The sequence below is a fragment of the Ciconia boyciana genome, chromosome 5, assembly GCF_034638445.1.
Source record: "Ciconia boyciana chromosome 5, ASM3463844v1, whole genome shotgun sequence".
NCBI classification, from domain to species: domain Eukaryota; kingdom Metazoa; phylum Chordata; class Aves; order Ciconiiformes; family Ciconiidae; genus Ciconia; species Ciconia boyciana.
This window is the reverse complement of record NC_132938.1, coordinates 4908408-4923924: the sequence shown is the minus strand read 5'-3', so window position 1 is coordinate 4923924 and position 15517 is coordinate 4908408. Positions and strand designations below refer to the sequence as shown.

The following is a 15517-nucleotide window of genomic DNA, read 5'->3' as shown; positions in this document are numbered from 1 at the left end:
CCATCAAACATGCTCCCTTTTAAGTGCTACATGGGAAACATAAATGGCTAAATACAAATACCAGCTTACCCCTGATACAATAAGTTCTCCTCCCAGGTTCTGAACTTCTGCCTTCACTTTGCTGCAGATATTGAGTTGGTGGCAGTAGAGGGCAATGCGCTGCAGGTAGGCTAGCAGATCCTGTTTGCAGGCTGAGTCTGGGCACTACAGACAAAAGAAATATTTGATTAGATGTAGCTGAGTTTATATGATTATAAAGAGGTAATCAGAGAAGATAGTGGCAATGTGTGTGTATTAGGTGGATCCATTTCACTTCGTCTTTACATGAGATACTTGATGAAATGTGAAAATTCAAACTCTACCTTTCATTTAACTCAAGACTTATGAATTGTAACCTGAAGACGCACTATATCTTTTTGTAAAAAGAAGAAACCTGTCTGTCAGCCACTAATGAAAGTCAATGAAAATAATATGATTGCTATGTTTGTGGGGGAGGTTAACTTATGATATCAATTTGTACAGAACAGAAGAATCTACCAAGCAGCCAAAAGACCAAGTTTGACCTGAAACTCCAGGTTGCCTGCTGGGTGTCCAGGTTAAGATACAACATGGACCAGTTAAAGTCCAGATAAACCCAGTTCTGACTGATTACATCTACTCTAATGCCAACTCTTGCCAGCTACCCTGGCATTGGTGCAGACCTTCAGAGGACACAGCTCTGCTTCAGACTTGGCAGAAGCCAGGCCCCTTAATGACACACTAAGGACTCGAGAGGCAGAGGTGAGGCTGCTTGGGTTTGGTATTGACAGATTTGGCAAGCTTATTGTTAATGCATAAATACCTTAGTCTGTGCCAGAAGGAAATTATTTACTAAAATGTAAGTGACATATTAGAGTCTCTCAGCAGATGACATCAGTATTGCAGCCCTTCTAAAGAACACAATGAGATAAGTTGGTCCCTCTGCATGTCTAAAGGGATACATCTTCATACTAGAGGGAAGGCTATCTACAGTCCTGTACCATTTGGGATGCTGTGCATCTCAAATGTGTTTTGACACAAATTACATTAGGTCAAATGTGGTAGACTCAGTGAAGGTTTTATAATCAATGTAACTAGAAAAGGCCCAAGTACAATTTATTCATAATCTTTGGGACTCTTAATAGAAACTGCATCGTCCCCCACAATATCAACAGCATAATAAACAACACTCTTGTAGTTAATATTCAAAGTCTTGCCTCGAGAGAACAGAGCTCAGTAATTCACTCTGATGAAACATTGCTAAAAGGGTCCATTGCTAACAGCATGTCTCCACTAAATACTCTTTGGGGCTACCCAACAAAGTCTGACTGACAATGTTCTTTGAATGTATAGCTTGGGGAACAAAGATTTCGAATATGTCCTTTTAGCATCTTACAAAATTTATGCTCAATTTTTGTAAAATATTATCAGAGCACTTCAACAAAACCTGATAGAATTATACACACGTGAGTCAACAGCATCACAACCTCTGACTTGCGATGACAGCTCTAGGCCCAACAGCTAATGCTGGCAAGGAATATATTTGCAGTGAATTAGTTGCATATACTGCTGTCTATAAGCCTGAAAGCAGTCACTTTGTTTTTTTCTCTCTCTTTAAAACTAACGATAAACAAAGCTGGAGGTTCATTGTTGCTGTTAGGTTTAATCTGTTCTATACTTATGGCAATGCTATAATGCCTCTCTTTCTCAGACAGTTGCCACATCTTTCAGGCATGAATCCCTAAGAGACCTCTTCTCCCTACCGGTGACAATTTAATACAGAAATATTTACCCTACTCTTGAAGTCTATGAACTGAAAGAAATGAACTTTAAAGCAATACTTCTAGAGAGCTGACAAGGCTTTAAATACAAGTACCTTGGAGCGAATGAAAATGTAAGATCTCTCTCATTGGAACAGTAATTAAAAATGCAACTGTCCATAAAAAGTTTATATTGCATGAGTGTCCCCAAAGTTCTGTAAAATATCATTAAAGCGCAACCATTAAAACAAACACTTCATTCTCATTGTGATTTTACGGTTTATTATTAAAGTGTGCATGTTACAGTCTTCTGAAATTTAAAATGTGACTCAAGCCAATGCACTCTAAGCATAGCAAGTCTCTCTGTGTTTCTTTCTTGAAAATATTCCACCTCTGCAAATATAAATACTAGGAATATTAAAATATAAAACTAGGAATTTCATCAGCTGACAGATGGTTTTCTTTCTTATGCTAAAATGAACAGATGCTACATCTGAAGGATTGGAATGGGTTAATTACAGGAAAAATGCCTGCTGATAATGAAGAAAATCTAAACCCAAAATTTCTGAGGTTAGAGGAAAATGGTCAGCTTTAGGTTTCTTGCCAGTCTGGCCCACATTCCGTGGCAGGATGTGTTACACACTATTACATGCTTACTTGAAGAAGAAAAATAAATACTTATTTTAAAGAGAAAGACTAGAGGCAAGGAAGTTATCAGTTCCCACTCCCAGCAAAATTTATCCTGATGACAATGAAAGGAAAGAAACTATAGGAAGTTTACAAGGGAAAAAATAGACAAATTTAATTTGCCTAAATCTAAAATTAGCTACCTAGAACCTGGATTTGAAATTGGGCTCTTGACTTTTAATATGATGCTTCCTCTTGCTCTCCAGGTGGACAGATAATCCAATCTGAAAGAAAGGGGCTGGATATAGCAAGTTCATCTTTTCACTTGTGACATGAATTTGGTAATGGGACTGAGGACACAGACCCTAGAACATGGAGGACGGGGCTGTAAGGTAAAAGCACAATACCCTGATGCAAAGTAGAAGAAAGGGAGTCAGGGAATCTTGAAAAAGAAAAGTGCCATATCAAGGGAAATTGCTGGAAGAACGAGCTGAAAAGAATATAAGGATTCCTAAGCATATGGCAGGGGTAACAGAGCATCCAAGTCTCTACTGTTTTCATGGCCGCAAATATATCAGTCTAATTCTAATAGAATCACCTGGGTCCAGAAGTGAGGCTGTGGAATAATTCAGGCATTTCTGAGGTTTAGAGAGACTCATTTATGACTTTCCTCTACTGCAAAACCCAAGCTGATTGGTATAGAAGAAACAACTTATATTCAATGGGTAGATCAGTATCCAAGCAATTACTTTCAATAGGTAATTTTCTGCCAAGTAAAGATAACCTTTTCCTGCAAAAGGCAACTCATTGATAGAGGTTACATTATATTTCTGCTCATTTTTGTTGTTACCTGATCAGCTACCGCCCGTGCCAATTTGTCCATCCTCGATCCTGCCTCTGCAATCTTCTTGGCCGCATTAATGACATCTGATGTATTCTTCAGGGGGCCTTTACCTCTGTGAAATACAATACAATTATGCCCAATCTAAATAAATCATGAAAGGCAACAGTTTTAGTGCTCCTGTTTAGTGTTTGATTTTAAAATAGTAACATGAATGACTTCTTAATTTATTACAATTTCACCTTTTAACTACTTTATAGTACAGCTTGATTAAGAAATCGGTCTGCTATATTTCCTCTCTCTTACAAAACGCCTCACTAGCAATTTAGTCTGATGGTGCCTTCAAGCACATGAGCTACACTTAATAGTATATGCATTTTTAAGTGCTCATTAAGCCAACATTCTTTCTGGAATACACAACTATTTCAAAATTATGTTACTCCCATGCCAGTGCTAAATGTTAGAATGTTAGATTCTTGCCAGAGCAAGAATGTCACTTTTTAGAAAACATTTTTAGTAGATTTGTCAGAAAACAAAGGTACATGAAGCATAATCCTTATGTTACACTTAAATGTTACACTTAAAACATATATAATTAGCTTTAAGACTGATCTTTCACTATACTTTTAAGATGATGCACAAAACTCTGATTTTAGTCATTAAAGTTAACAAAATATATATAGAAAAAAAGTAAAAAGTCAGTGCAGACTTTTCTGAGTTTGCTTCAGACTCAAAACAACTAAAGTCATTTGTAATAATAAATTTGCTACTGCTCCTGAGAATGGCTCAGTTGGAAGTGAGCTGATTTTCCTTTTTGTTTTGTTTTGGTTTTATACTATGTGGAAAAATACCGCTTCAGACAAGACTGATGGAAAATCATAATAAGATCAAACTTAGGCTTTTTTAAACTAAAACTGAAGGCATTTTTTCTAAGCACAACATAGTATTATTCTTCCTTTTTTTTCATCTGTAATGCCAAGAATAACATACTGAAACGCATTTCCATTTTTATCTTCTTTCCATACTTTCAGTTGCACCTTAAACAGATATTGAAATACAAGTATCCCACTTCTGTTGAACTTACTTAAACTGTAGCAAAAATCCTTCATAGTGACCTCGTATGGTTCTACATTAATTACATCATCAGATCTGACTGTCACAAACTCCACGCATTTGAAAAATTATTCTATTTTAACACTGCTGAGGTTAAAGTCAACCAAAAAGGTGTGAAAGGCTTTGTTCTGTTTTAATGGAATATATTAAACAAGTTTTTATTGAATCTGATGTAAACAGAGGTGCACTTTGATTTTTTTTTTTAATTTACTTCAAATGTGACAGTAGTTTTCTCTCATTCTCTTATTATTTCTGTTCTTTTGATAGTAGAAAATGTAATTACAAAACTTTCAATTTGATGTTCAATGTATCAAAGGTTGTCTGGGAGGTTGCAGAAAGCGTTCATATTCTGGGCTGTTGCTTTAGAACATTATTTCTTCCTTCCATGAAATGATGGAACTGTTTGGACAGTTTTTCACTCTGTTTTTGGGCAGAAGGATCAGAGACCCAAAGGCAATACAAATACAAAAGTAATTAAGATTCCTCTAAAATATCACCCTTCTGAGGAGGTTCTACACTGTCATTTGGTGTACAGGAGTGGTGAGTTTCCTGCAAAAACAATAGTTGTAAAAGCACAAACTGAGAGAAAAACAAATAAGCTGAGAGAATAATTACTTGGAAAGAAGTATAGTAGTAATCTACTAAAGTAAGCAAACTTTCTATATGCATAATTAAATTTAAAATGGATAAAAATGTTTGCTGTTGCCTATTACCAATGAACTAACTATGCAAGTGCAAATAGTCTAGTTATTTGCAAATTAATGGTATTCATACACCCAGCCCATCTATCTATCTGTCTCTATATATATAAGGTATGTGCAAACCCTATATTGTCAATGAAGAGACTGTCTCCTCTGAAATGGGTTGAAGGCTCCAGACACAAGGCATGTGTTCAGCTGAAGATTAAGAAATCTATTTGAGCATCTCAGTGAGCTGAATAAATGGATGTCTGCTTTTAATTCTGAACAAAAACATTACGATTTTTGTCCAGTTTTGTCTAATCACATTTTGATAAATACCATTTAAACTTTTGAACTCCTATTAAAAATAAACACTGAAAAACCTTTAATTTATTATGGTCATCTGTAATTCAAAGAACCTTGTCAAATGTTCTCCCTGGTGTGATTAACAATATGACTATATTTAAACAAAATAATTCTGTTTATATGGTATCATTAATGAATGGCCTTTTGATCCTTTGCAATTAGAAAAGAACAAGACATCAATAGAAAAAAGAAATGAAAGCAAAACCAACCACCATTACTGACAGGGTCCAATAAAGTATTAGATCAAAACAGTTGCGTTTCATTTGGGGTTTTTTTGGAAAGAAGTTAAGTGTTCAAATTGATATAAATAGTTTTGCCATTATTTTTGATTGACACAAGTTGTGTTGAAATGTTGAAAGTTCAGAGAGGCACATGCATTTAGATGGGTACTAAACGAAATGTCAGTTGAGTGTCTGTAAGGTCACAGACTATCTTTGCTGCTGAAATTCAAGATGATCTGCAAATAAAACAGATTCGCAAATAGGACAAAAACTTCATGTGATTAATCCCATTTGGAGAAATATCCAGAACAGTCATGTGTAGAGAACTGTACAACCCATCCCATTATGTATGAGGTGTGTTACCTGGCTTTGCATCCCCCAAAACACAGCACATCATCTAAATAGGCTATAAATTACAACAAAAAGGAAAGATGTGGGATGTCTGAAGGAGTCCTCAGCACAGGTTATTTTGTCCTTACCTAGTAAAGTCTGTCATTTCCATCATAATCATGCACATCTGCTTTGCCAACACAATGATGTCATTACCACTGTCATCCCACTTGGCCACCTCCGCATCCAGTTTGCTCTTTTCTTGGTGGAATATCTCTACCTGCTCGGCAATCTTAGCCTTCTCCTCCTGGGGAAGCTGAGCCATGATAGCCTGGAGAAAAAATGGGAGAAGTTGGGCATTAAAACCAGGAAGCTAGAAACTACACATTTCCAGTGGTCCAAACGGCATGCCCAACTTCTAGTTTCTTTTTATGGGAGTTGAAGATGCCAAGCAAAATCCAGTAGACATCTGATTTCTCTTAGGATAGGCAAAAACAAATTCATAGGATGTTTATAGTTCTTCTTATACCTTCAAGAATTTAAAAATTATATATATGATGCCATGATATACAGATTATTCAAGAGTCGATACAGGAAGATTAAAGAAAATCCCTGTTAAATCTTAACTTTTAGGTAGAACAAAATGAATGATATCTATGGGAAAAGGCAGACTGAATTGCCAGTATCTTCCCCAGTCTCATTCTCTGTCAGAAACAGAGGCTTTCTGCTTAACCCAACACTAAAATAAACTATGACATGCAAGATAATACATTTGAAGTGAATTGTAATGAATGTACCTTTCAATAATATTTAGTGGTCTAATTGCCTCTTGGAAGATATGCAAAAAGGCACTACACAGGTTGATACTAATCTGTCTTGACTTTACCATCAAAGCTGAAAGTTCCTCGCCCCCCCAAAAAAAGAAAAACCTACAAAATTTTAATAATTACTTTTGAAGATCAAATGGACACTTTCAATAACGATTTCTAAGCTGAGCTACTATTTGGCTTTAGGGGTTCTAAAGACCGCATTATGCATTTAATGGGGTGTGACACATATTTAAGTGTCATTAGATTTTTTCTTGTTTATGTCACTTTCAATCAGCTGAAGTCTTTCTCTACATATTCTTAAAATGCTCTTGGCTTTTAAAAATTCATAATTGACCTTTTCCAAAACCGATATTAAAAAAGGTTATAAACAGTAGATCAGAAAATGAGAAATTTGCAAGTTAATCAAATTAAAATTCAACACATGAGTTTTAATTAGGCCTTATCAATGTAACCCAGCATTTTCAAATGTTAGCATATTAGTCTTTTCACAGGAAAATGCAGTGTAAGTAAGCTAATAAATAAATAAATATATAAAATACACATAAAACACTAGAACAGACGAATTACTGAAATGAAGAGAATGTGATAGGACTAGTAAAATTTGGAAAGCCGATCTGCATGTCTTGCGTGTGGTTTCTTTCCATGGGCAGCTTCACCTGCACACCCTTTAAACTGGTATACAGTGTTTTAACATTTCTATTCCAGATGCTGATGTGTTTTCAAAGAAGCTATATCCTATAGCAAATGCAGCTCATAATATCAAGTTTTATTTAATTGAAGACCAACACAAGTCTTTCTCCTGAAATACTAATAGCTTTATGGAGTAAGCATATTAAACAAATCCATTACATTCCACAAATAAAAATCCAGCTTATCTACAGAAAAGGTTCAAATAAGATACTATTCTGCTTAGCAGACTCATTTCAGTAAGTCACTCAAGACTGTGGACTGGGTGTCTTCTGCTTAGCATGTTTTCATTTTATGTTTTCGTTGTTTGTTGCTTCTTGTGACATATTGCATTCTACGTTATTCAGGAATGGGACTGTCTTTATAATAGATTATGTTTATACAGTGTGTAGCTGATCAAAGCAGAAGGTTTTAAGTGCAGCAGTGATAATAACCGCAATAAATGTAATAGAATTTAAGACTCCTAAGTCCCTAGGTGAACTAGATTCTTAGTAAAAATATTACTGCAGTCTTTACTTGGTTTTCAGATCAAGAAAGGATGATACGCTACCCAATCCTAGATGTAACAAAAAAAACAAAAACAAACAAACAAACAAAAAAGAAGACTGTGAAATAGCTCAATACTTTTGTACTTGAGACTTACTTTAGTAGTCATTTCTTTGAATATATCAAACAGGACGGACTTTATGCTCTTTAAAATATAAATATCCCCCAAAGACAGTCAAATGCATCCAGAACATAGTTCTGTCACTGTTCTCAGGGTAAGGTATCCAGGCGTCATTCTGCAATTCTCCCGACTGCATGGTTTTCAATGCCAGTTCCTGGTCACCCAGCTCTCTGGGATGGGACCTACGATCCATCTGCTCTTCATTTAGGTGATAATGATATATATGATACGTCCTTGGTATGCAAGGACAAAATTTTTTGTTCTTGGGTTGTAGTGATAGAAACCCAGCTTTTCTGATACATGGTATGCTTTATGTACCATCTGTGTTTAATATTCAGGGAAATTAAGACAAAAAGAAACCTCTGCCCATTCCGCTGTATCTATGTCTCACATTCCTCCCATACCTCTAAGTAAGCATCATTTAGGTTTGCATTACTCTACTGTTTCTTTTCAGGGTGTAAAATGTTAGTGTCAAGCCCTAACATACTATGGGTCTTCCTATAGCAGCTGAAAACTTCTCTTTACTGGGTCATCTGAATTGATCTTTCAAAGCATCGTTGCCTTTTGGTCTTCAGGTTCTAAGCCCTACAATTCCTCTTCCAGAATTCAAGGTAAGAAGTCACCGTTCCAGTTACCAGCTTTTGCTATAGTGTTTGAGTGCGTGTGGGGAGGATGCTTCTCATTTAGTCCATTACTTCACTTTTAGCACCTATCAGAAGAAACGGCAGACCTGTGCAAAACAGCCATGAAAATCATTCAGGTAATTCCCAGTTTCCCACTGGTTCTCTGCTGGAAAATTTTAAGGCTTTTTTTTTTAAACTCTCTTTCCAGTCAAATATATTTCCATGATGTCATTTGCCCCCAAAATTATATTCTGATGCAGGTTTTTTTAATAATCTGAGCTGAGCAGCCTATTTAGTAAGAGGTAAACATTCATCAGAGGGTGGCATAATCCTGAGTGTTAACAAACTTCACTTCTCCAGCACCTGTGACCCCTGAAGCACTCATCAGCTTAATTTGCAATTCCCATGAACAAGCTGAGGTCACAAATCACAATGACTCAAGTTTATCATGATGTAATTACCCTGGTAAAATTACATTGACTCAGTAACAAACGTCTTCAATTACAATTAAATTACAGGGACTACTTGGTAGCTTAAACAGATCTTCTTGACAGGTTTGCACACTGGGAAACATGACTAATGTAAGATTTCTCTGGATACAGCACATGGTGCCCTGAAGGGTTTGTGGTTTGTTGTTGTTGGTTTTTTTTGTTTTTTTTTTTTAATTTGCTGACTACTCCCACAGTATCAGCACATTCCAAACCTGCAAGGCCTTCTCCTACAGCACTAACTGGAGCAAACAGCTGATACAAGGCATCACAGAAGCCTAAGGAATATCATTCGATAAAGTCAGTGCTTTTCAAATAGGTGAGACATGAAAAAGCTTTAAACACCTAGGTCAGCTTTCTCCTGCCCTTTCTTAAGTGACCCTGAAGATTTGAAATCACTGCATTTGCTTTCTGAGGCATAGCTTTTTATTTGTAGCTATGCAGATACTTAATGTAGTACGTGGGGTTTATACTCACCCTTGCACTCTGGCCAGCAATAAGCTGGTCATCTTCAGTCTGAACACTTGTTCTGCTGCGAACGTCATAATCTTCCTGCTCAAAGTCTGAATCATCCTCTAGCTCTTCAGGGGTCTAGAAAGAAAGACAGGGAGAGAAAGCAAAAGAGAGGAGATGACAAGCTTATAAAGGATACAAAGTCCTATGTACAGTAAGCTCTTATTTCATCGACTACCTGCCCAGGAAATGCTGTTTCCCTTTCCTTTTAAATTAACTTGTCTGCCCAAGCAGTCAAGAACTGAAATTGAATTGTCTTAAAAATTAAGTTGTTTGAACTCTAGTTTTCTTTACAAATGGCATTTATCATTACCTCGCTGCAACTTTTCTTAACTCTGTTAACATGATAAATGCAGTTCCAGGAACAAATATCCTTTGGACACATTAACAACCGGAATGCAGTATTTCAAAATAATGTTATTTCATATATAAATGGACACTAATACTATTATATTACTGGAATCTCCACATAATCTTCTAAAGAGAAAGTAAATACCTGGGAAAAAGTAACTAACATCCTGGAAGAAAGAGTTATCAAAGCAAATAAGAGATTTCCCCTTGAAAGAAAACGTAAATTATGTCAACTGGTTTTGAAACAAATGTAAACTTTACAATCTGCTTTATCTTGTTGGTTCACATGGTTCTTTTCAGATACAGAGCTTTGGAATTTGCCTCATGCCCTAAACTGAAACCATGTTATCTCCACTGCTGGTGCTACGAATGGTGTGAGGATCTCTGGGCAGGCTGATTAAATCTAGTTACGTATATGCTGGCTTCAGGTTGTTTAAAAAGCTGGAGGGAGGGAGAAAAAGAGATAACTGATGGATCTGTTTGTTTTTTTCACCTTCTAGCAAAAAATTAGGAGCAAAAAAAAATTTCCTTATGCATACACAGAGAGACAGCCTACTTTAAATCACTATTTAGTACTATATTTAATATAGATGGTGCAAAACCAGAAATAGTCTTTAGAAGGAAGATTATATTCCATTTTGTGCTAGAATAGCATCTAGTACAACAATCTGGCCACAAGTAACTTCTGTAGGTACAATACATGGCAGTGGTAATAGAAAAAGAAGATCACAGTAACTGTGCAGAGAAATCCTCACCTTACTGGATACCCATATGCCTCAGTGTTAACCTAGAGGGCCAACCATTACAGAAGAAATCATCCATGATGGCATTTCATGCTCGGAGGCAACGTCAAGTTTGCTAGCAGAGGTGCTAATCATTGCCAGTTGTCATTACAACTCTGTCTTGAAGATGCTCAGTCACTAGGAACTGGTCCAAACCCTCTAACGTAATGTAGAGAAGTCTTTTGGCGATATTTATATTACAGCCGGGTTTCCAACATGAAGTGCACATCACTGTTTGTAACGGAAAATCAGCTGCTTTGCTAGCTACATGGTGAAGTGCACATGATGGGGAGAGTAAAACACAGCCATCTTCATCTGGCTTAAAGAGTATGAATTAAATACGTGTTTTGATGCTGAGCGCTGGAGGAAGAAATAACCAAGTATGACAGTATAGTAATGAAACTCAGGCTGCATCTCTGAAGAGATGCATGTACAAATAGTGTAGATAACAGGATAGACAGGGATGAAGTTTAGGTGAAAAAATGAATTTGTCATTTCTCTTCTGCCACGGGAACAAAAAGAAAGGTTGGTACCCATCATTATGATGTCCAATGGTCTTGCTTTCCAATCACCTTTAATCACTTTATTCTCTCTGCTCAGCTGTTTGAGGGCAGGATGGGAGTTTAAAATCTGCCATAAGCAAACCAGCTACTAAGTCCCTGAGCAAAAGAGAGTACTTCCTGTCATAGGGCTCAGCTTTTCATCTGCCTAGGCTTTACTGTGAAGAATAGGAACAGGGTGGAGAGTTTCAACCCCTTCTTCATAAACCAGCTGGTTCTTCCCCATCCTCCAAGTCCATTCAACTAGCCAGTTGCACTGGTCATTGTAAAACCAGCACCGCTTCCCCCCCAGCTCTACTCTTCGTAGTTTCTTCTGTCTCCACTTTTATAGATAAGACTATAAAAGATAATGTGCAGCCCTTTCCCAGGCTTTCATAGTCAGAGTTGCAGTAAAGTAAAGGCATAATATTCAAAATATTACATCTCAACACTGTAAACAGTAAGGACATAAGGATGCCTCTCAAAAAGCTAAAATATTCTGAAAATTCTGTTTCAGGGATTTATTCTTAAAGAAACATTCAGAAAAAAACAACTTATTGCTGTTACTGCCTGACATTCATAATCTTAAAATCTGTGGTCTTTAAAAGGTTGAAACTTAATGGGTATAGATGTTGAACTTGGAGAAAATGTAGTGCAAACCAAAAGGACAAGTTAATGCAACTGTTAATAATATACTACAAATGCAAGAAATCTCAGTATTCCCCCTGTGTAGAAATGAGATCTAATTCAAACCTAACTTTCAGACTCACTCACTTAAGGTTTTCAAGTGTGGAGAATTTAACACCCTCATTTTCTTCCAAAAATAGCTACATTTTTCTCTAAGATGAAGAACGAACAGTAGTTAACTGTTATCTGTATGCTGCCGTTTCAAACATTGCATGCTTTTCACTCTTGCATCATTGCTTTGTTTTATCTGGTCTCTTGGAGATGCAGCCCATATATAATAGGTTCTCCTAATTGTTTAGACACAAATGAGAAAAAAAGAAATATTATATTGAAGTACCTTGACTTAAAGATTTTTACTCTTAGCAGGGCCTTCTAAACATACTATAACAATTCTAATTTTTGTGCACAACTAACAGGACCTTGGTATTTAAAACCCAGTTTCCAAGACAACAAATTCTGGAACTTAATTTATCTGAGTTGGAAGACAGAAGGACTGAATCAGTCTTGCAGACACCTGAACCTATGGTCACACAGACATAGGGAATATGGATTTGAGATCGGAGACAGCTTCCAAACAAAAACCTGACAACCACCAGTGGCAGGAAGAGCTAGGGTAATTTTCAAAACTCATTGATTTCAACAGAAAAATGGACCATTTTCATAAATTTTAGTCTGTCTGTTCTGTAGCAACAGGCTGTAAGACTTCCCAGGACTAATTTTTTTTCAAATAGAGTATCTGTACTACACATAGAGCGTATTCTTCACTTCATTTATATAATTCAGATGAATTCTCCCAGTGTAGAAGTGATGAATTCTCCCAGTGTAGAATCCATGTAGATTTCATGATCTCGGATAAATCACCCAGTAAATATATACTTTCTCTTTTAAGATGCATGCTTTATTTCTGATATGAATTCGGTGACTTTCAGCTTCCAGTCACAGGAATTATTATTTTTTTTTTTAATATCTCTCTGGCTGCTAGACTGAGGATCTTGCTGTAAACAGAATATCTTCCATCAATATAATTTTGGTTTATCTTTTGTAGCTGCAGTACAAAAATGTGAATTATGCATGTATAAGTCATAAAATGGCATATATATACAGATTTATAAAAGCTATTCGTTTAATATTTCACCAATTCAAATATACTTGATGAAGATAGAAACCTCACTATGCTATAGTGCTGTATGCACTTAAAAATTGTAAGATGCAATTATAAGAAATTCAGCACTGTAAATGACAAGTCAAGCTAACCTTGTAGTGAGAGGAAAGACAGACTGAAAAGATATTCCTCCATTTTTTACCACTAAAATGCCCTCTAATTCTAAAAGCTAAGGAGAAAAAAAAGCCTTTATCATATGCTTTTCTATTCAACTCCACACTATTCTGTACATTTGTTTTTGTACAAAGGCAGTTGCAGCCTGAGTGACTCAGGTGCTGCAAGCAGCATCTGAGTGGCAAAGACAGAGAACTTCTCACAGCAGGTCTTCAGCTGTTTAATGATTTACAGTAAAATCTAATAGTCTAAGTTCAACCTGAGAAGCAACAGGCAGTCAATGTAGACAATGAACCCCATAGCACGCTTTGGAGATAGGCTATTTAAAAAGATGATGGGATTCTGCACCAAGTCTAGTTTTCCAGAGGATCTGAGATGTAGCAGCACTTTGGATTTCACCACAGTCGCTACCCCACAGGTGATCAAGGCTAAGCCTACATTGACAAGTGTGGAAGAGTAGAAGAGGATTCATACATCCAAACAGTTGGTGCTAAGGACCCCACACTTGCAGTACCCTCATTTCATTTTTATTCAGGCTCGCTGTAGTCTGCTCCCATGGACTGAAAGTCCCTTAATGATAGAAGTGCACTTAAGATACTCCTAGAGCACATCTTCCAGGATCACCCCAAAGAATCAAGTTTATATGCTCTAAGACTACTCTGTAACATGAACTAAAACACGGCAAGAGGGGACAACTGAAGATTGGCTTCAAGAGGGCACTCCTCATCCAAACAAATGTAACACTAACGCTAACATAGATGCAACTAGCAGTGAGTTTGCCGATAGCAAAGGCCACGTGTGAAAAGAGAAGACTGGCCTTGGAGATACATAAGAATGAGAAAAGGGGCCGTTATGATTCTTCCTAACTGTAGAGAGGGTTTCTGTCTAATAACTGAGGGAATTTCATAAGTAGCTATGAAAAAAACAAACTGTAATTTGATCCCAATGCAGTAATATAAAAGATGTTGGAACTAAGTTGTTATTTTCTATCTTATTTTTAGGTTCTAGAATTATATTCCTAAATTTATTTATACTACTTCTTAAGTTGTGAAAGAGATTTTTTTCTTCTCTATAGATCATAATAATAGTCCCCAATGCAAAAATGTCTCCTTTCCCCTCCAAAGGGACAATAAAATCTCTCTTTCTCAAGGGAAAAGAGAACAACAGAGACTATCCCCCTTTCCTTCAGCTTACTAAAAGTAATAACACCAACAAAAATTAATTTTAAAAGTGGCTTCATTTCCTCCACGGAATGAGGGAATCATCTCAGATAAATTCAATCTTTCATGGCATGCACATGAACAATTACTGCCTGAAAATAATTGTTTGTGTCAGATGCTCTAAAAAGTTTTCAAGGTTGTTTTTTTGTTTTTAATAATTCTGCAAGAAGTTTTACAGCCTGAATTAAAGGTGTGCATGAGATTTAACAGATTCCTAGATAAAAACATTCTAAAGACTGTCTTTTATAGCTTAATGCTCACCCCCCTTTAATTATACATTCCATTTCAATGTGAGATGTCCGGATGGGAAAGCTAAAGAGTGCCTCAACCTAAAACTAATTTTGTTTTCTACAGAAAATAAGGTTCTGATTCATCAAACTCTGGCCTATGTATGTTTATATATGTGGACTTTCCCAGTTAACTCACAAGGATAATGAGTCCATTTATGTCCTTTAGTTCTCTGCCTGGGTAAGGAGCACTACATTTAGCTCCATAAATAAGTTAATTGTCTGAAGGCAAAAATACATCTTCCTAATCTGGGTAAACAGAATTCATTAACTCATATCATACAAGGAGAGGAAAGTAGTAGTGATACAATTGCAAAAGTAACCTGGGATGTTTCTAAGGAGACTGCAAAGCCTGCATGCTGATCAGCTTTCCAAGCTAGTGGTTAACATAAGACAGCAATGAAATAAGTGCATGTGCCTCCAGAATTTAAAATGGTGCTTTGTGCTTAGCAGGACCATCCCATCCAGTATGGACAGTCTCATGGCAGAGTCTCTGGGACAGCTCGGATGTACAGGGGGGTGCTGGAAGCCAGAACTCTGCATATGGGATAGGAAAGCGTGGGTCTATAGCAGATCCCACCTCATGATTGTGTATCATGAAGCAATTTAAA

General features: G+C 36.6%; 1 protein-coding gene across 4 annotated transcripts in view; it reads right to left on the bottom strand.

Moving 5' to 3' along the window:
* The window catches only part of CTNNA2 (catenin alpha 2), a 524203-nt gene that overhangs the window by 31126 nt on the left and 477560 nt on the right, over nucleotides 1-15517 (bottom strand). For all 4 annotated transcript variants that reach the window (XM_072862258.1, XM_072862257.1, XM_072862259.1 and 1 more), the window contains 4 exons: nucleotides 9729-9842; nucleotides 6106-6287; nucleotides 3256-3361; nucleotides 70-204 (listed from right to left, as the gene is read on the bottom strand). In XM_072862258.1, coding sequence (XP_072718359.1) covers nucleotides 70-204; nucleotides 3256-3361; nucleotides 6106-6287; nucleotides 9729-9842 — 537 coding nt within the window. The remainder of the gene's footprint in view (nucleotides 1-69; nucleotides 205-3255; nucleotides 3362-6105; nucleotides 6288-9728; nucleotides 9843-15517) is intronic.